We start from the raw sequence: 22,394 nt of genomic DNA on the forward strand, positions 1-22,394 counted from the left end.
GACTCTGTCTCAAAAAAAAAAAATAAATAAAAAAAATAAAAAAAAAAATAGCACTTATTTAGAGAAACTGTATCTGGTTATATGAATGCCTTTAGATTCAGGAAAGTGAATCTCCGCTCTCCCTGTGACACCTGGAACATCTGCTCCTAAGTCAAGAACTGTTTCTGCTAACACCTGAACATACAGTGAACATAATCAGAAAGTAGTAAGACTTTTTCTTGTTCCTGATTATAAGTACTATGTTCATTTTAGAAAATTTGGAAAATAGAGAAAAATATAAAGAAGAAAATTAAATTGCCAAAGATACCAATTAATATTTTGGTAAATGCCTTTCTAGTCTTTTTTTTCGAGGCACACATACACACAAATTCTTAATAAACAGAACTAAGCATCAGGATGAGTAGTGTGTTTTCCAAAGTTGTAAAGGAAAGCTTTACTCTAATTCCGGTAATAGTCCTGCTGTGAAGTCCTATCTCCAGAGCCTGAAGCACACTTTTAAAAATCCTGAAAGGAATGTTTAGAATCAAGTCAAAAATCATTCAGAACCAAGCATGGGAAGTAATGAGAACACTGAAACGAGACTTTACTGTGAAGAAAAAGGCAACTTTTTATGTGGTTCATAACCTGCTCTAAAAATTATTCCAAAGAAAGAGTACTAAAAATGTTTTTGTGGCTGGGTACGGTGGCTCATGCCTGTAATCATAGCACTCTGGGAGGCCGAGGCAGGCGGATCGCTCCAGGTCAGGAGTTCAAAACCAGCCTGAGCAAGAGTGAGACCCTCCTCTACTAAAAATAGAAAGAAATTAATTGGCCAACTAAAAATATATAGAAAAAATTAGCCGGGCATGGTGGCGCATGCCTGTAGTCCCAGCTACTTGGGAGGCTGAGGCAGTAGGATTGCTTGAGCCCAGGAGTTTGAGGTTGCTGTCAGCTAGGCTGACGCCATGGCACTCTAGCCGGAGCAACAGAGTGAGACTCTGATTAAAAAAAAATAAAATGTTTTTGCAAGGTGGAAGTAGAAGAGGAACGCCTCCAGGGTAACTAATTTTTTTTTTTTTTTTTGAGACAGGGTCTAGCTCTGTCCCCCTGATGTCATCACAGCTCACTGCAACCCCAAACTCCTGGGCTAAAGCGATCCTTCTGCCTCAGCCTCCCAAGTAGCTGGAACTACAGGCATATACCACCACATCCAGCTGATTTATTTTCTACTTTTTTATAGAGACAGGGTCCTGCTCTTGCTCAGGCTGGTCTTGAACTCCTGAGAGCAATCCTCCCATCTTGGCCTCCCAGAGTGCTAGGATTACAGGCGTGAGCCACCATGTCCAGCCCACGGTGACTATTTTAAAGAGATTTTCCATCATTCATCTGCTTACGGATAATTTTAAGGGTGATTATTAAAAACAAAATCTGATGATTTTATTCACACATTTATTCTCTCCTATCTTCAATTTTTCACAGTTCTCTCTTCCTCTTTTTCTCTTATAACACAATCTCCTTCACCAAATTATGCCTTCTAGACATATATACATACACATAAACAGAAATCAACATTATCTTATTTATTTAATTTTTGACTATAACATTCACAGACAACTGTCAAAGTGTACTCAAATCATTCTTTTAGTTCCACAATATTAGGTGCTGGGTTAAAAAGAGGAGCAACTCACTCTGACTCAAGGAACTCAATTTCATAGAAAGTAATGTTAGTATCATGCTACACTATCCTAGAGTTCTACCCATCCTGGAGAGTAGGAAGCTGGGGTCCAGAGACATGAAGCCATTTTCCCAAAGTCATAGAGGCAGAGACAGACCCAATTAAAACTTTCATGAACCTTTCTTCCTTTCACTAATTTGCTGTTGTTCCATTTTCTGTAGCATTAGATTCAAATTTTTATTTAGTCATCATTTATTTTAGAAAAGATTTACATTAAAGATACCCATTTCCTACCACTGCTCTGTACATCAGTTGCAAATAATTCCTTGAACTGGAATCTGGGATTTCTTCCTTGGAATTGTGATACCAAGTAAATGTAGGGGGACATAAATTAACAGATGATCAATGCTTTACATTTAAATGGGAAAACATAAAACTGTATTATGAAAGAATAGTTTCTACTACTAAAATTTGACTTAATCCTCATCTACCTATATTACTGGCGATTAAATTATAATTAATAAACTGAAAGTAAACTCTCAGGCTTTTGAAATCCAATCTCTACAATTGCTGCTTACCACTGGGGGATCAAAGTCACAACTTTGTAACATTTGTTTAGTCTAATCCCTCCTTACTGATTAGAAACAATAAAAGATCACAGCATTTCCCTTCTTTGCCCTTCACTCCATGGTGGTATTTGTCAAAAGACCCACTCAGTACCCAAAAGCCAATGTAACAGAGGGAATGGCCGAGAAAAAAAATGACAAAAAGATGTTTTCTGTCTCTTTAAAACTTCCCCCACTCTTTTTGGGAACTGAAGCCTGATTCCCTGCCTCAGGCAGGTAGTCTGGAGGGGCCCCGAGAAATGTCTTTTGTTCTTTGTGTTACAGGACCTACCTAGCTCAACTATCTTAGGCAGGTGCCAGCCTCCCAGGTGGGCAGAGGTCACAGGCTTTGTCTTCAGCAGAGATGAAGAATCATGAACACAGTAGCCTAGAACTGAGTTTAATAGCTTTGTATTTCTGCTTATGTTCAGGAAATTTGGATTTTGAGACAAAAGTCTACCATTTTCCTCCTTTGCCAGCCAAGTAATAAATTTCTCTTTCCTTCTCCTCAAGCCACATGTTCAAATTCTTCTGATGTGCCCTCCAGGACAAATGCTGAGCTTTTGGTAACACCACCAGTGCAGAATAAACAACCCACAGCACTCATCAGTGCTCAGGTGACAAAGATGGAGACAGAGCCTTGGATTAACATTAAACTGACACTTTAAACAAGGACACTGTGTATAATGCTATCCACCGTCCTCTGTGAAACAATAAGTGACAACCTCTTCTGAAAAAACAAACAAAAAACCGTAACTCCTCAGACTTCTAGTAACCATTTTCTTTTCCTTGCACTTAAAAGCAACTCATACCACGTGCCTCCCAAGTTCAAGGCATAGTACTGAATGTGAGGTACCTAGATCATCTGGGCTTGCAATGAGGCTTTTGACATACCAGACAAACTGAGAGACAAGACAGTATCACTGGAGAACAAGGTGGGGGGAAGGCGGTAAGAAATCAACTTCTAGAATTTGTCACTTTGGGCAAAAAGCATTGACCCACAGTTTCTCCTTTCATGATGACAATAAAGGGACATTGTCAAATTATAAATGACAGATCCAAACGGTTGGTTTTCACAGCCATAAACTAGGCTCTGATAGGGGCTATGGGTAACTCAATTAGGCAGCTAAGATTTTTCCCTTTCCTTGAGCTACAGCCAGACTTTCTTGTTGAAGAAATTTAAGGAAAGGTTATACAGTAAACAAATTGATATGGCTGGAGATATCTAAAAAACACTGCCCAACTGTAAAGGCAGTCCTGACCACTTCGTTTCCTGGACCATCTGAAATCGTCCTTTTAACACACAGTGGAAACTAACTTCCCTAGAAGTTTGGCCTTAACAATGAATACAGTGGTTTCTGGGATTTCCTTTAGGGTAGAGTTTAGTATATGCAACTATATCCTTCAGCTTAGTGTTTCTCAATCATTCATTATGGCCCCCCTCAGGAGTCCTTTTAGACATTTTTTTCCCTAATTGTGACATACCTTCCCCATTAAAATATTGATACCACAGATATACTATATATATGTTTACGTACTGTACATTTAACTGTGCTTCATACATTAAAAAAAAAAAGTAAGATTTTTTTTTGGTCCCCCAAGAATCAATGTTCACTTTTTTGGGAGGAATAATGCCCCTGTTAAGAATACATGCTTTAGCTTATGAAATAAGACACTGGTAGAGCCAAGAATATAAAACTAAGTTATAAGTTAATACAGAAGTTATGTCTATCATGAAGATTTAAAAATCTAGTATAATAATTTGCCTACTACTATAGTACTATAATTAAACCTGCTTGCTCTTAAATTCAATATTAAGTAAAAAACTTTAACAGCACCTACTATGTACAAATAAGAGTCATAACCCAAACTGAAGAGAGTAACATCTGTTGTGACTCTAAGTAAAATAATTAAAAATAAACTATCTTTTACTCACAAGGAATGCAAAAGTATTTATTAAATGCAAAAGTATTTATTAACTCTCCCAGAGCCTTATCTATACTTTAGATTAAGTGTAGAAACAATGGGAAAGAGTTAGTATCAACACCGTTCCAAACAGCCTATTTAGAAGGATTTATTTAAGGACAATAAGCAAAGAAGCCCCAAATTTCAGATATCATTATTACTTCCAGTTAGTCTTGTTAAAATCTTACTCATGCCAGAGCACCTAGGCTAAAGGGAGTCCTGTAGCCACTGAACACATCTGGTTCTGCCAAAGGTTTCCCACATAACCTAGGTAAATTGTTTAACTATTCTGTGCTCATTTCTCTAACCAGCCAATAATATAAACCAACACACTATAACGGAAAAACACACAACATTCCTAGCCAGGAGACTTGCCATATGGTCCCACCTTAGCTAATAACTGTTTTGTTTTTTTTATTTTTTAATTTATATGGGCAAGTTACCTCCCCTTCCTGGGACCTTTTCCCCCAATCTGTAAAAGGAAGAAGCCATACCAGATACATGCATGAAGATTCCATGTTTTAAATGCTTTCACCTGGCTAATTCATATATACTATCATGCCAAACAAAACAATGCCCCTTATTAAGTTCTTTTTTTAATTGTATTTTATTTTTTACTTTTTTCCCCTTAATTAAGTTCTATAAAACACAAATACATGTAATTTGGATCAACCTAACTAGTAGAGGAGCTAGTAGAAAAAATAAATGCATAGAAAAATATTGGGAAGAAAAACAAGACTGCTCTCCAGGATAATAGCCTCAAAAGTTTAGTTCAAGTACCTTCCTAACTTGAATTAGGTATAACTGGCATCCATGAGAATTCACAGTAGCCCCATTTTGAACCATATCTACTTTCTACCTGGATCATCTCTTAGTATACTGTATTCCACAAATTACTGCCTGTTATGTTCAATAATGCCTTCATTTTTATTTGTAATTGGTAAACCATTTTAAGCTTTAGGGAATGTCCCTGAGTTACAGCAATATGAGATTTGGGAAAGCAAGTCCATATTTGCCTTACATATACTCTATAATATAGCTTCCTATTAAGTTTCTTCTCAGCTTTGGTTTCTTCACACTTACTATCTTAGTGCCCATTCTTCCCATTCCTTCGGTCACTACAGTCGCCCTGAGCTAAATCTCCTCCAGTTCCATTGGAACTTTCTTTACCTTGTATGGAGACTAGGAAGAAGAGCGATCAAAATGAAAGGTAGTAATAGGGTAAAAGCAGTGGAAAATACATCATTGACAGATAAAATTTTCACGACTGTTCTCAGCATTATTACAGAAAGTAAAATAAATATCCTTTCCCCAAACTACTAGCATAAAAAAAAAATACTCTATCTGCTGACAATTAACAAAATAGTTCTTTGATTTCTCTATGTAATTATTATTATTTTAGAGACAGAGTCTCCCACTGTTGCTCAGATTGGGGTGCAGTGGTACAATCAGAGCTCACTGCAGCCTCAAACTCCTGGGCTCAAGCGATCCTCCTGCCACAGCCTTCCACATAGCTGGGACTACATACAGGTGTGCACAACCACACCAGGCTAATATTTTAAAATTTTTTTGTAGAGATGATGTTTCACTATGTTGCCCAGGATGGTCTCAAACTTCCGGCCTCAAGCAATTCTCCAGCCTTGGCCTCCCAAAGTGCCAAGATTACAGGTATGAGCACTACGCCCAGCCTCTCTGTGCAATTAATTGCTTCTAAGACTGCATTGCAAAGTACTGAGCTATCTATTATTTAAAGCATTCAACCCAAAATGGTGGATGATCATCTGGCAAAGATGCCATCATAGAAGCCATTCCAATACTGGATGAAAAAGACTAGCTCAAAAGTTCCTACAAGTTTTCTATCCAATGCAATTGAGAGAGTACATCCTATCAACCACAAGGCCATAGTGCTAAATAGTTAAGTGGTTCTTCATGGGAGCCAGGTAAATTAACATGTTCAGAGGGTGTGTGTAGCATGTGATATGCATTCCACTGGGTCTCAGTTGAGAATCACTAGATGAAATTACTCCCCAAATCTCCCCTGCATATAAAAGCCTACTGATATTCTCACACAGACTATCTGTATTAGAAGGCAAGTGTCTTAATTCTTAGCAAGTTCAATATATAGATGATCCTTCCAACAATCTGAGTCTCTGTTCATTGAATACCTGATTCACTGATGTCCTCTATCCTACTTCTGCCATGTATTCACAGGGTCATACCCAAGACCTTATTATTATCATAACTACAACCCTGCCATAATCTCAGTTTCATGTATCATATATTCGTCCAGCTCCCTCCCTCCCAACCATCCTTCAACTCTATCTACCAGGACCTTGAAACTACCACCTTTTCACTGATCCACTCCACACTGATTTCCACTCTCTCCTTCTTACTCAGTTTAAATTCCATGGCCAGTCATTATACTTAATGTCTTATGTATACTATTGAATCCCTTGCCTGTCTCTTGCTGTGATACACTTGCTTGGTAAAAGCAAGCTGATTACTCCACACATTGCACCCGTGTAGCTTAAGGTAGCTGAGGAACGAACACAAGAACACACACACACACACACACACACACACACACTCACACATACACACATGTGCGCGCGCGCTGCCTGACCTTAAATTTATAATCCCAGATTTCAAGTGGGTCTCTTAATGCTGCCTGGTGATCATACTTCACATCCCTAGGCTCATTCACTCTCACTGTCCCAGATGACTATTTCACATTTCTCCTCTCTCCTCAAATCATAATACTACCTCCTTCTTCTGCCCTCTGTTGATAACCTGGCTTCCTACCCTACTGGGAAAACTGAAGCAATCAGAAGAAACTACCACAGATCCCATGCCACATCTCCCCACTAGCCACATCTGTACCCACACATTGCCATTGCCACCTCTTTCTAGATTTACTCTCCTCCTTCTGTGAAAAGCCCATCCCTCTATTTCAGGAGTCCTCAAACTTTTTAAACAGGGGGCCAGTTCACTGTCCCTCAAACCATTGGAGGGCTGTTGGAGAGTGCGGGCGCACATTCCACACATGCGCACTGTGGCCCCAGGATGAGTCGGCTGCTAAGCAGGACAGGCAGCAGTGGCAAAAACTCCCTGTGGGCCCGAAAAATGTCCTCGGTGGGCCGCATGTGGCCTGCGGGCCACAGTTTGAGAACCCCTGCTCCATTTGCACACTAGAGCCCATCCCCTCCACCTACCCTAGGACATCACTCCAGCAAGTCTCCCTTCTCTCTCCTAACTTCATCCATTTTTCACTCCTAATGGATCTTTCCCATCACCTTACAAGCATACTGCTCTTGTTCTCATCTTAAAAAATAAAAACCTCGACCACACTTTTTTCACCAGCTCCTATTTCTTTGCTCCCCTTTCCTGCAAAAATTTTCAAAAGAGTACTTTATAGTTGCTATCTCCTATACTCTCCTCCCAATCTTTCTTAAACCTACTTCACTGAAACTGCCCTTCAGGGTCACGAATGACTTCCATATTGCTAAACCGAAAGGTCAACTCTCAGTTCTCATCTAACTTGACCTATTAGCAGCACTTGGCGTAGCTGACCACTCCTTCCACCTGAGACACTCTTCACTTTTGCTTCTAGGACTCCACACACTCTTGGTTTTCCCACCTCCCTACCCACTCTATCTCAATCTTCTTTGCTGGTTCCTTCTCTTCTCCCTATCTTGTTGATGTTCCTAGGCTGAGTCCTTGGTCCTCTTTATCTACTGTATTTACTCCCTTGCTGATCACATCCAGGCTCAAGGTTTTAAATGTTATATATATTTATAACATCTTCCCAAACTCCACACATCTATCCAACTGGCTACTTGACATCTCCATTTGAAAGTTTAGTAGGCATCTCAAACAGAACATGTCCAAAACTGAATTACTGATATGTCACCCTGTCCCTCAAAGTTTGATTCATCTGTAGATTCCTCATTTCAGTTGATGGCAACCAATCATTCCAATTGCTCAGGGCCAAATCCTGGAGTCTTCCTTAACTACCCTCTCTCTCTCTCATACCTCACATCCAAACCATCAGGAAATCATGCTAGCTCAACCTCAAAATATATCCAGAATTTGACCTTTTCCTATCCTTTCCATTGCTACAACCTTCATCTGAGCTGCCACTATCTCTCACCTGGGACACCGCTGTAGCCTCCTAAGAGATCTGGTTCCTTCTCATCCTCATCATCTATTGTCCACACAGTAGCCAGAGATCTTCTTAGACCTTAAGTCAGATCATGTCACTCTTCTACTTAACACCCTGCAATAGCTCCCCAGTTTACCCTGCATAATGTCAACGTTAATATGATGCCTATGAAGCCCTAAATAAACTGGTCCTCCGTTACCTCTCTGAACTTCTCTCCTGCTTGGCCACAGTGAGCATCTTGATATTCTTCAAAAATATCAGGCATAACCTCACCTTAGGGCCTTTGCTATAGGTACTCCCTATGCCTGGTGTGCTCTTACCCTAGCTATCCACATGGTGTGTAATACCTCATCTCCCTGCTCACATCTCAAGCTCTCAAGAAGACTGACTGTGACCAATATCTGTCTATTTATTTACTTACTTATTTATTTAGAGACAGAGTCTCACTCCATCACCCCGGGTAGAGTGCAGTGGCATCGTCATAGCTCACTGCAACCTCTAACTCCTGGGCTTCAGTGATCCTCCTGCCTTGGCCTCCCAGAGGGCTAGGATTACAGGCGTGAGCCACTGCACACAACCTTGTTTGTTGACTACAGCCTCTCACCAGAATGAAAGCTCCACAGAGATGAAAATTTTTTTTCATTTTGTTCACTGATGTATCCCAAGCACACAGCAAATGCTCAATAATCATTTTTTTGAATGAATGAACACTTGAAACCAGAACCTAAACTACGGACCAGAGAGAGATTTGAAGCCAACAGAAGAGAGCTCAAATGGCTCAGATATACCCAGAGTCTAAATTAGGCCCCCACACAATTAGCTACTTATCAAGGCTGTATTATTCCTTTCAGATCTCAAGGAAGACCATTTAACACAGCACTGGTGACCTTTGCATGATACTAAACCACACTAGAAACAAGCACAGAAGTAGTATGGAGAGGGAGTGCCCATTAATTTTACCCTTCCCTATAAGTAACTCTGTAGTGGGCATAGTCCTACTTTCTTCCTCTGGCTTTGCAAGTCAGAGGAGTCACTTACCAATACTACAGGAGTTAAGAACGAGAGATAGCAGGTCAGCCAGGGAGCTAATGTGGCTTTCAAAATCCTGAATTTACTCCCATGGATTAAGTACAGACTCTTACAAGTTAGTACCAGATGACTATCATTTATGTCAGTAGCTCTTAACCATGGCTGCATATTTAAATCCCCGAGGCACTTAGAAAATACTGCAGTTGCCACTCCCTTCTCATATAAATGGTCTGGGTGTCTTTTGGGGGGAGGGGGGGAAATGGGCATTTATTGAAACCTTAAAATCTGTACCCCCATAATATGCCAAAATAAAAAAAAAATAAAAGAAAAAAAAAATAAATAAGGCATTGAATGGAAAAAAAATAAAATAAAAAAAAAATAAATGGTCTGGGTGAGGCCCAGACAGCATAGGTTTAAAAGCATCCCAGGTAATTAAAGTTTCCCAAGTAATTTCAATGTGCAAACAAGTTTGAGAACTGATGAGCTATATAGGACCTTGGGGAAATTGCTTGACCTCTTTGAACTTCTCATAGGGATATTTTGAGGATTAAATAAGATAACGCAGATATGCAAGCAGCTGCTGTTAGTAAGATTATACTTCTCCCTCTTCTAACACCACCAACACCCCTCCTGCCATTACCATTATTATCACCATTAGTGGCATCATTTCCTTCCTTCCTTTTTCTTTTTATTGAGGTATCATTCACATATCATAAAATCCAGACTTTTTAAAGTATACAATTCAGTGGTTTTTAGTATATTCACAAGGTTTTACAACCCTCATCACTATCTAATTTCAGAACATTTTCATCACCCCAAAAAGAAACTCCGTACCCATTAGTAACCCTTCCTAACAGCCACTGGGAACCACTAATCTACTTTCTATCTCTATGAATTTAACTATTCTGGACATTTCATATAACTGAAGTCTTACAACATGTGGCCTTTTGTGCCTGGCTTTTTTCACTGAGCATGATGTTTTTGAGGTTCATCCACATTGTAGCATGCATCCATGCTTCATTTTGTTTGTTTTGTTTTGAGACAGGGTCTCTCTCTGTTGCCTAAGCTAAAGTACAGTGGTGTCATCACAGCTCACTGCAATTTCAAACTCCTGGGCTCAAGCAACTCTCTAGCCTCAGCCTCTTGAGTAGCTGGGAGTATAGGCAGGTGCCACCACACCTGGCTAATTTTTTTTATTTTTTGCAGAGACAGAGTCTTACTATGTTGCTCAGGAGGATCTCGAACTCCTGGGCTCAAGCAATCCTCCCACCTTGGCCTCCAAAGAGCAGGATTACACGCCTGGCCCATGCTTCATTTTTATGGCTGAATGATATTCCATTGTACAGATATGCCAAATTTTGTTTTCAGCAGTTTTTTCTACTTTTTGCAATTATGAATAATACTGCTATAAGCATTTTTACAAAATTTTTTGCATACACATGTTTTCAGTTCCTTTGGGTTTATACCCAGGACTGGAACTTCTGGGTCATATGGCAGGCAATTCTATGTTTGACATTTTGAGCAACTACTATTTTGCCAAAGTGGCTGCAGTGCCATTTCACATTCCCACCAGCAGTATATGAGGGTTCTACTTTCTCCACATCCCCAACAGCACTGGTTATCATCTTTTTATGTGTGTGCTAAGTCTAAACTGGACAGAAAATGTCTGCTCCTAGTCATCTCAGTGGGTGTGAAGTGGTATCTCATTCTAGTTGTAATTTGCAGTTCCCTGATGGCTAATGATGTTGAGCATCTTTACATGTGCTTACTGGTCATCATGCATCTTTCTTGGAGAAATGTCTATTCGAATTCTTTGCCATTTTTTAACCAGCTTATTTGTCTTTTTATTATTGGGTTGTAAGAGTTCTTTATGACATTCTAGATATATTCTGCTGATCCTTATCAGATATGTTTTACAAATATTTTCTCTGAGGCCTGTCTTTTGCTTTCCTATAGTGTCCTTTGAAGAACAAAAGTTTTAATTTTGATGAAGCTCAATTCATCAATTTTTTTCTTTGACTGCTTGTGTATTAACTTTTTTTCTTTTTTTTGAGACAGGGTTTCACTCTGCTGCCCAGACCGGAGTAGAGTACAGTGGCATGTTCACAGCACACTGCAACCTTGAACTCCTGTGCTCAAATGATCCTCCCGCCTCAGCCTCCTGAGTAGTGAGGACTACAGGCACGCACCACCACTCCTGGCTAATTTTTTTAAAAATTTTGTACGGACAGGGTCTTGCTATATTGCCCAGGCTGGTTTCGAATTCCTGGACTCGAGTGATCCTCCTGTCTTGGCCTCCCAAAGTACTGAGATTACAGGTGTGAGCCACCACACTGGGACCTAAAATTAACTTTTAAGAAACTAAAGGAAAAAAGTTATGAAGATATCCTATAACCAGATATGTTGTTCAGACTTACAATAAGCACTCATTAAATCATGAATTCCCATGTAGGAAAAGTTTATCTTGGTTAAAGGCAGGAAGAAGGCTACTCATTTCTAGGTTTTTAATCAAGTAGATTTTCAGATTAAATATTTGACCTTTGAATGTCAAGTGTCCAAAAAACTACAAAGAAATAAAACCCTAGTCAGATTTGTATGTTTTCAGTTCTATTTGTCATAACAGCTAAATTTCCATAGTCCTTACTAGAATTGGAATTATTTTTTCAAACTGAACATATGTAAATAGATTTTTTTTTTAATAGATAGAGTCTCACTCTGTCACCCAGGCTGGAGTACAGTAATAGGATCATAGCTCACTACAGCCTCCAACACCTGGGCTCAAACCATCCTCCTGCCTCAGCCTCTCAAGTAGCCAGTCCTTCTGCGAATGCCACCATGCCTTGTTGATTTTTTAATTTTTTTTGTAGAGATTGGGTCTCTCACTGTGTTGTCCAGGCTGGTTTCAAACTTCTGGCCTCAAGTGATCCTCCTGCCTTGGCCTCCCAAAGTGCCAGGATTGCAGATGTGAGCCACCACAACCAGCTTAAATGGATTTTTTATAAGTGTTTTGAACAAATATTTTTCTGCAACTATACAAAATTAAAGACCAGCATGGCATAATCTGTTTCATTACTGCTCGATAAATACTAGACAATACATAATCCCAAATAATCAATTGGTATTGTGTAATTTCCCAACATAAAATCCCAAAGGATCAGTTGTGATTATAGTAATTTTTCTAACCAAATCAACAACAAAAATCAGTCATTAGAGTCCTGAAAAAGGTATCCATCTAATACCTCTATTATCTTTTCTTACTTTGTCAACAAACCTTTTTATTTAAAAAACTTTTTGGTTTAAAATTTTTTCTGAGTGGCGATGGTTGTACAATGTGAATATACATATTGCCACTGAACTGCACACTTGAAAATAGTCAAAATGCTACTTGGGAGGCTGAGGCAAGACTGCTTGAGCCCAAGAGTTCGAGGTCAGCTGGGCAATATGGTGAGACCTCATCTCTAAAATTAAAAAAAAAAAAAAAAAGAATTAAAATTGTAAATTTTACATATATTTAACCATAATATTTTAAAAAGTAAGAAAAAAGCAGGAAAAATGAAAGAGAAATAGGAGTAGAGAAGACAGAGATCCACAAAACAAATAAACCAGTCTGAGCACTTGCTAATAGGTATTACTCAGGCATTCAAGAAAAGCCTGCTGAGGAAGGCACAGTTCACTAGGCACTCAGACAGATCACCAGTTAAGCGAGGCTCCACCAACAGCACAGGAGGTAGGTCACCCTCCTGTGAAAAGTAAGATGACCCGTCATCTATCCACACAGAGTTGTGTCTCTAATGTAAGATGTGGGGCTCTATAAGGATGTTCTTCACGCTTCCTAAGACCTGGGTTGCATCCAAATGTCATTGTATTTCCATATTCTAGGCTTCTCCTAGAGAGAAGACAGTTAAGTTTCCTTCAGACCACACAGGCCAGGATCCTCTTAAACATGGAATTAAGCTAATGGTAATATTTTGGGTTTTGGTTAACAGCAAACCAATGTATCAGCACTGTAGAGAAAAAAGAAGAAAGCAAAGAGGCTTCCGGGCGAAGAACCATGAAAAATCCACAGTATGCCTCTTTGCTTTGCAATTCTTTTAAGAATATTGTTTAATGCCTAAAACAAGTAGAGTGGCATTTTTTCATAAAACACCTTTGACCATACTTCCAAAGTAATAAAGTATGTTCAGTCCAGCTTCTAAATTTATAGTCACAAATGTACAAGGTAGTACTTTTTTAATGTATGAACTTGGGAGACAGATTTTTCAAAAAATGATTGAAGCCAAATAAGATATTCTGAAAATAGTTCTCATAAATATAACAAGCACCACTGAATATAATTTTATTCTAAATTGATACAGTTTATGTACCAAATCTTAAACTTATTTTTATAGTTTAGACAGTTTAGAGCAATGCCTCACTATGGTAAATGCTGAACAAAGATTTGCTGAATGAATGAATGAATGAGAAGGACCAAGCCTTATATGAGTTTATTTTGATAACAAAGAGATAACAACATAGGGTAAAATCTCCTTATTTTTTCTAGATCTATCAGGACCTTATTTTGATTACCTATAGCAATAAAATAAAATCTAATATCTTTGCAATTCAATGTCACAAACATGTTAGATTCCTCCTAGAAAGAAAAAAGGAGGAAGGAGGAATAGGTGAGGGGAAGAAGAGGAAAGAATATCTTATTATGCCAAAAGGACCTTCTCCAATGATAACAAGGGTTAGATCAGACTTCAGGCAAGCTAAAGGGTACCCATCTCTCTTAACACTCAAGTGTCTACCAGAAATTGAGGTGAAATATTCTACTTCTATAAAACTGATCTTCTACTTGACCCTTTACCTCAGGGAAGATGTGGCAGGGCCACTGTCAAATACTTTTCTCATTTCCTTCTGTAGTGTTTCAGTCAGCATAGCACACTAGTTTAGGTGGCCAACAGTTATAAAAAAGAAAAACGTTACAGAGGCAGCAATTCCTAAAGGACTATGTTATGGATTGCATTGTATCCCCCTCACCTAATTCATATCAGGTTCATTGCAGATGTAATTAGTTAAGATGAGGTCACATTGCAGTAGGGTGGACCTCTAATTCAATATGACTGTTGTCCTTATAAAAAGAAATCTAGACACAGATAGGCACACAGAGAGAATGCCATGTGGAGTAATGCTGCCACAAGCCAAGGAACTACCAGCAGCTAGAAGACAGACCTGGAATAGACCCCTCCCTAGCACCTTCAGAAGGAGCATGGCCCAGAGGACATGTTAATTTTGGACTTCTGGGTTTCAAGGCTGTGAGACAATAAACTCAAGTTGTTCTAAGTCATCTAATTTGTAGTACTTTGTTACCGAAGCCCTAGCAAACTAATGCAGACTGCAAGAGGTTAGTGTGTGCCAACTAGCCTATCCCCTTCAGACTGCAGTTCAGATCCAGCCTTCCAGAAGCCCCATGGCCACTGCCACTACATTAGCCCAGGCCCAAACACCTCACTCTCGAGCTGCTGCAACAGCTCTGGTCTCCCTGACCTCAGACTCTACTTTGACTTCCTTCAATTGCCAGAACCCTCTGGACACCACCATGACATTAACCTTTCAAAAATGCCAACTTCTTTGTATCACTCCCTTGTTAAAAAACCTCCAGTGATTCACCAATGCCTGCAGGAAAAAGCCCAAATTCCCCTGCCTAGGATTCAGGCCTCTCTCTAAGCTAGCTCCAACCAGTAAGTAAGATTCTACTAGGGACCCTAGAACATTATTCTTGATGCCAGGCTTTCTCCTCTGGTTGTCATTCTCCCCTTTCATCAACCTAAATCTTGACTATCTCAGGATAACTACTGTCAGCACCCACTTTCTTCCTGAAGCTCTCTATGTACTTGAGCCTAACACAACGGCCACATCTCTGACTCTGTGCATTTACTGCCTGCTTCAATCATTCTGCGCTTATCACAGACTGCCTTGCATAGTTACCCGGCATTTGAAAAGTGTATACTTGGATTCCACACCTGGGCTAGGGGCTTCCTAATGATAGAGTCCGTGTCTTACAACTTTGGAGGTATTTCTCAAAGCCAAAGACAATGCTGGGCATGTTATAGGCAACCTCTAAATTCCTATAAATTAACTATTAACATATATTAAAAATTCCTAGAAATGCTACTTTTTGCTCTTCCTTTAACCAGGGACTTGAAATTGGAATAAATCTATAGATTTCAAATAATCCTAATAGTTCCACATATATCTGAATAATTTAAACTTACAAGGAATAAGGAAAAAAAAAACGACTTTAGCCCCCATATTACTTACCATTCTTCATCACTACATTGGACCAGACATTGGCATTCAAGGCTTGTACAATTCGCTTTACTCCTGTAGATTCTGGGAAGTCATCTAATCAGAGGAGGAATATATATATTTATATACACACTCACATACATACATATTCATATAAATGTGTGTATACATCCCCCCAAGCCATATTTTCAAATAACTGTGGTTTAATTATCTTACTTATTTAGTTGTTACTACATACTCTAACTTATATAATAAGGGAAGAAAAAGCAAATACAGAGCTTAGAGCTCCTGATAAGAATACTCTAGAAACTAAAATAATTAAATAAACACACAATATAAGAGAGTTATATAATAAAGTTATCCCTGTTGCCTCACCAATGGAATCCACTCACATTCTCCTGAAAATGTAAGAGTCTACTAATTATGTAATCCTGGCCTAGTACCAGAGATACCAGTCTTGGTCATCTATGGAAAATGAGTTTCCTGAGGGCAGGAATGGTCCTCTTAGTATGTTATAAAATCCTATAAATGCTCTATCTTCTGCTGAGAACCATAGAACAATAAGTATTATTTATGACAGATAATCTAGAGAAGAACTTCTTGATTAGGGAAAGAGTTTAAGAGTGAGAAGTGAAACTACTGTAACTATAAGTGTAAGAGACAGGAAAGGGGTCATTACAACTAGTTTACTTAGTTTAGTAGTGGTACTATCCTATTTCTTGAATTTGACTGATATGACTCAAAATAATAGGGCAGTAATCTCAGTCAGTACATCAATAATAAGGTGGTGTTCTTAGCTACAACATAGGTGTGACTGTGTACAAAGAAAATGGGGAGCCTTTAAATACTGAGGATTATAAGACAGCAAATGGAAAATAACAGCAGAAATGGTTTTCACGTGCTTGAAAAAGAAAAGTGTCCTAAGAGTTCACAGAATATAGAGATCCTGTCTCTAGTGGCCTGGCCTGGCCCTGGGTGGGTGGTTTAACAGGAAGAGCACAGAATTAGAATACAGAAGATATTAATTTGAACTCAGGATCTGTCCCTTACTAGCTATTTGATTAAGAGCAAATCACATATGCTATCCTCAAAGAAAAGTAGGGATGAGAGCACTCCATGCACACCTCTCCTAGAGGAAAGGTGCTGAAACTAATGATTTGCTGGTGTACTCCTTGAGGGCAGGAATCTAGTCTTACTGAGTTCATCATGCCCACTGTCTAACATGGTGCCTGAAAGGCAGCAAGCACTCAGCAAATATTTGATGAATTGATGAATCATTTAAAGAATACTAACCTAACAGAAATATGGTGGGGACTAAACTGAAAACACTCTATAGAGATGAGGGAGTTTATTACTATCAATAATTAGATGAAGACATAAGAAGCAGGTTTATCTTAACTATGAATGACTTAATTCTCGAAAGAATGTTTAGATGATATAAGCAGGAACCAAAACTGTGGTCTGGAATGAAGAGCTAGAACCAATAAGATGAAATTTAATACAAATGAGCATAAAGTCCCATACTGATGTTCGAATAATGCATGCAAATAAAAGATGAGGGAATATGGCTTGGGAACAGCTTATATTAAAAAATTGGCCGGGCGAGGTGGCTCACGCCTATAATCCTAGCTCTCTGGGAGGCCGAGGCGGGCGGATTGCTCGAGGTCAGGAGTTCGAAACCAGCCTGAGCAAGAGCGAGACCCCGTCTCTACTATAAATAGAAAGAAATTAATTGGCCAACTAATATATATACAAAAAATTAGCCGGGCATGGTGGCGCATGCCTGTAGTCCCAGCTACTTGGGAGGCTGAGGCAGGAGGATTGCTTGAGCCAGGAGTTTGAGGTTGCTGTGAGCTAGGCTGACGCCATGGCACTCACTCTAGCCTGGGCAACAAAGCGAGACTCTGTCTCAAAAAAACACACACACACACACACAAAAAAAAAAAATTTTAGGAAAGTTTTCATTACCTTACCTAACAACATGTCAAAAAACCTATTTTAAGATTAAACTGAATTACTACAAGAACATTGTTCGGACAAAGGGCAAGAAGTATAGTGATACAAAGAAGCAGAGATTCCAAAATGGTTAACAGTCAAATACTAACTCCCAAAGACAACAGGACAAAGAAAAAATTATAGTGCCAGAAATAATCAATTACACATATGTTTACATACACAAAACAGGGCACAAGTTTTAGGGGACCTAGAAAAACACAGAAAGAGAAATTGTTCTTACTAATTTTCAATATTCTTAAAAAGGTATAAGAAAAAAATCAGCCCTTTAATTTCATTTTTATTCTCTTTTCTCTGGCAAGGTTTTATTCTCAAAGGTAACAGTATTTTTGAAAAATTCTAAATAAGTCAGAATATTTTTAAAAAATTTTTAATTCCCTTTTTTTAAAAAAAATAGGTTTTATATAATGACTGATTGTGTCCTACCTATATACTTTAATTCATACCAGTTGCCCCTGCCTATAATGTCTTTTGAAACAACTGGCATCTTGTCAATGCCACCCTTCCACTGGTCTCTAAGTCTAGTACTTGTTCCACTTCTACCCCATGGAACAGGTAACATGTGAAGAGTTCATGGTGCCAACACAGTCTCTGAATTCCTAAACAGAAGTAATCTCTCCTGTCTCTGAAATACCAGGGCACCAGCATTTTTTCTATAATACTTATGGCATTCCACTTGGTAATTCAATTATTTGCATACATATTTTATACCAGCTATAAGGTATATAACCCTATACCAGATTATAAGGTATGGTGGGCCAAAAGCCATCTTATCCTGGTAGATCCCACAATAGCCATACTTGGAAGAAGAAAAGATGAGAAAAGAAAAGGGGGAGAAAAGAAGAAGAGAGGGAAGACATAGAAGGTACAGATAGCAGGAGAAGGTAGTTAATGTAGATCTGTAGAGGGGGTGGAGGGTAATGCAGGAGAAGAAGACATTCTGGATCTATTTTTGGTTTCAAATGTCCAAAAGATATACAAATAGGTCCACCATGCTCCCTGGAGTTCCTGGGAATTCAGCCTTAGGTTACTGTGAATTCAAAATAAGCCACATAAGCTTTGTCTATGAATATAGGTCTAACTCTCCTTTGGCAGTGGGAAAGGATAAGGGATTGGGGAAATGACAAAGATTTTAGATAGAAATCCTTTACTTTTATCTGTAAGAAAAACAACATTTTCAAAAGTCCTAAAATGGATGGTGAAACTAGGTAAATGGATTATTACATTAATGGTAAGACCACATCAGTGAATTTTGCTCAGATCTTTTCAAACAGCTGGGGAAAAAATATTTCTTGAATTTCACTGTGATTCTTCTTCTCTGAATTAAAATAATCTCTCATATCTCAATCTAAATGCCATGTTTTCTATTATACTCACACATAAAACACTTACCATCTTCCTCTGGCAACTCCTCTGGACTAAGTTCTACTAATTCAAAGCCATGTTTGATGCACCATTCTTGAGCTTTTTGTCGGTTTACACCTAAAAGAATGTGCAAAAGAATCTTTATCTTTATAAGTAAAAATAAAACATGAATGCCCCTGCAATACTCTTCACAAATCTCAGTGTATTCCCTTAATGTCTTTGTTATTCTAAATTTCTTCTAGGTATCTAAAATAAAATAATATAAAGAAGATGATTTCTCAAACACAAAATATCCATTCTTAGAAAAAAAGTAAATATTACAAAACTCTAAAGTGAAATAGCTGCAAATATTTTTGTAAAGTAATAAAGTCACAGGAGATGTACTGTTCTAAGTTAAGGAAACAGATGTACTCTGTTTACCAAGGCGTAGCAAACATACATACCAACTACCATCCCATCTGCATGCCTTACCATTTTCAGATACTCTATCACAGACCAAGATCATCACCTCAGGTAACCATGCTTCTGCCAGTGGAAGCCATGAGGAGACACTATCAAGACCTGATTTCTAGAGGGAGCAAAAACAAACAAACAGAAGACAGACATGTAAGAAACTCACAGAAAATGTAGCGGGGAAAAGCACACAATAATTTCTTATTCACAGCTCTATGAAAAACAAGTCTTACTTGTGTGCTGTCAAAGTAAACCACAAATGCTTGGACAGACTCTGCAATCTCTGCAGTGACAAGAAATTTGTTTGGCACCACACATAGATTGATATCCGCTGAATAGTATTTATTATCAATGGTCCAGGGATAAAATCTCACAGCATCGTTGGAAGTCACTTCCACAGTAAGATCTTCTGTTCCAAGGATATCTAAATAAATGACACAATGTTACAAACAAAAGTACAAAACCAATACACATTGGTCAATTTTCTCAATAAGATACCAGATTAATCTGGTACTTTGGCTGTTTCCCTTTATGCAAGGATTTCAAAGGGCTCTGCATTTATTAGGTCATTTTCTTCTCTGATCATTTAATTATAAAATTAATAGTGATGTAATTTAAGACATTGGTTTTTTCCTTTAAGAATGCAAAAATCATGACTAGGTAATAGATAAAGAAAATAATCATCTAACCAAATATCCAGAAAAGAGCAAGTAGAAGAGAAAGAATGACAGCTGTGTTTATTTTATTGCTTAAGTACTTCATGGGAGCTAGAAGATTATAAAAATCTTACAGAATCTCTAACTATTTTGTACTTATCACAAGCTAAAAGAAATATAGGATTAAAGCTAAACCATTAATAAACTAGAAGAGCTACATATACTCCTTGGACCAAATGCTTAGACATTAATTAAATAAATGAAATGAAAGAATGGCTACCGATAAATGACTCTGATTCCGTTTATATTCAGCCTTGTTCACAGTCTGAAAGCCAATCCAAATCCTTGTTTGATGAAGACACTGCTGGCAAATTTTAAATCTATAACAGCCAAGCAAATTACTGTAAATGGTTTTAATTATAACTAAATCTTTCAGAAATCCAAGAGAGGCATGGGTATAATAGGAAATCCTCACAGTAAGAGACAAGTCAATGATGAACAAATAAATATATATAGATCTGGTCATAGAGCCATCGAAGCATTTTGCTTCCCCATGTCACACAATATTTAGACCTTGAAGAGACGTTAGAAATTGTTCTATCCCGAACTCCCATCTCTCACACCCATAACCCCATCTTCATTTTATACAAACGTGGAAAATGAGCTTACAGAAGTAAAATGAAATGCCACTAATTGGCTTATTAGAAGAATATAGAGTAAATGGTCTCTACTGCTTTTTAATGCATAGGAAGATGAACATGTAAAATATGCCTCAGTTGTGGTTTTGATTTGCATTTCCTGGATGATTAGAGATGTTGAGCATTTTTTCATAAATTTCTTAGCCACTAGTCTATCTTCTTTTGAAAAGTTTCCGTTCATGTCCTTTGCCTACTTTTTGATAGGGCTGTTTGATTTTTTTTCTTGCTGATTTTCCTGAGTTCTATATAGATTCTAGTTATCAGCCCTTTATCAGATGTGTAGCATGCAAATATTTTCAACATCTCTAATCAGGGAAATGCAAATCAAAACCACAATGAAATATCACTTAACTCCAGTGAGTTATCAAAAAGTCCCAAAACAATAAATGCTGGCGTGGTTGCAAACAGACAGGAACACTCATACACTGCTGGTGGGATTGCAAACTAGTACAACCTCTGTGGAAAGTAATATGGAGATACCTCAAAGAGCTATAAGTAGAACTACCATTTGATCCAGCAATCCCATTACTGGGCATCTACCCAGTAGATGAAAAAAAGACATTCTATGATAAAGACATCTGCACTAAAATGTTTATAGCAGCACAATTCACAATTGCAAAGATGTGGAAACAACCCAAGTGCCCATTAATACATGAGTGGGTTAATAAAATGTAGTACATGTATACCATGGAGTTCCACTCAGCCACAAAAAACAATGGTGATCTAGCCCCTCTTATATTATCCTGGATAGAGCTGGAGCCCATTCTACTAAGTGAAGTATCACAAGAATGGAAAAACAAGCACCACATGTGCTCACCACCAAATTGGTATTAACTGATCAACACTTACGTGCATATATAGTAGTGACATTCATTAGGTGTCAGGCAGGTGGGAGGGGGAAGAAGGGGATGGATATATTCACCCCTAATAGGTGTGGTGCCCACCATCTGGGGGATGGAGATGATTCAAGCTCTGACTCAGGTGGGACAAAGGCAATACATGTAACCTAAACATTTGTACCCCCCGTAATATGCTGAAATAAAAAATAAATAAATAACCTAAAAAAAAAAGGAAAAAAAATATATGCCTCAAACTCATAATTAGTAAAACATTGAAAACCAGAAGTTAGATTTTAAGATCCAGAGCTAAGATTATATATTTGGAAGGCTGCCATCACTTTTTGCTCAACATAAAGATATGGGGAAATTATTTAGTTCAGAAGACTGCTAAGGATAATGTATAATAATATACAAAGTGTGTATGTGCATGTACACATATGCATACTTTTTGTTGGTAAAGTTTCATTACATGGCTATTAAGAGGAACTGGTCTTCTGAAAAATGAAAAGCACCTTTTATAACAAAAAAAACCTAAATTTAAAATACACTTAAGGTTGTATATAAAGGCATATTACAAAACTAATTTTTTTTCCCCAGAGACAGGGTCTCACTCTACTGCACAGTAGCATGTTCATAGCTTCCTGTAACCTGGAACTCTTGGGAGCAA

General features: G+C 38.2%; 1 protein-coding gene across 4 annotated transcripts in view; it reads right to left on the reverse strand.

Annotated features, from left to right (window-relative positions):
* Window positions 1-22,394, reverse strand: part of AAGAB (alpha and gamma adaptin binding protein) — a 45,403-nt gene that overhangs the window by 10,605 nt on the left and 12,404 nt on the right. For all 4 annotated transcript variants that reach the window (XM_076004503.1, XM_012740778.3, XM_076004504.1 and 1 more), the window contains exons 2-5: window positions 19,768-19,958; window positions 19,553-19,649; window positions 19,109-19,198; window positions 15,716-15,799 (exon numbers count right to left, since the gene is read on the reverse strand). In XM_076004503.1, the coding sequence (XP_075860618.1) occupies window positions 15,716-15,799; window positions 19,109-19,198; window positions 19,553-19,649; window positions 19,768-19,958 (462 nt within the window). The remainder of the gene's footprint in view (window positions 1-15,715; window positions 15,800-19,108; window positions 19,199-19,552; window positions 19,650-19,767; window positions 19,959-22,394) is intronic.

Source organism: Microcebus murinus, chromosome 6 (assembly GCF_040939455.1).
Source record: "Microcebus murinus isolate Inina chromosome 6, M.murinus_Inina_mat1.0, whole genome shotgun sequence".
Classification (NCBI taxonomy): domain Eukaryota; kingdom Metazoa; phylum Chordata; class Mammalia; order Primates; family Cheirogaleidae; genus Microcebus; species Microcebus murinus.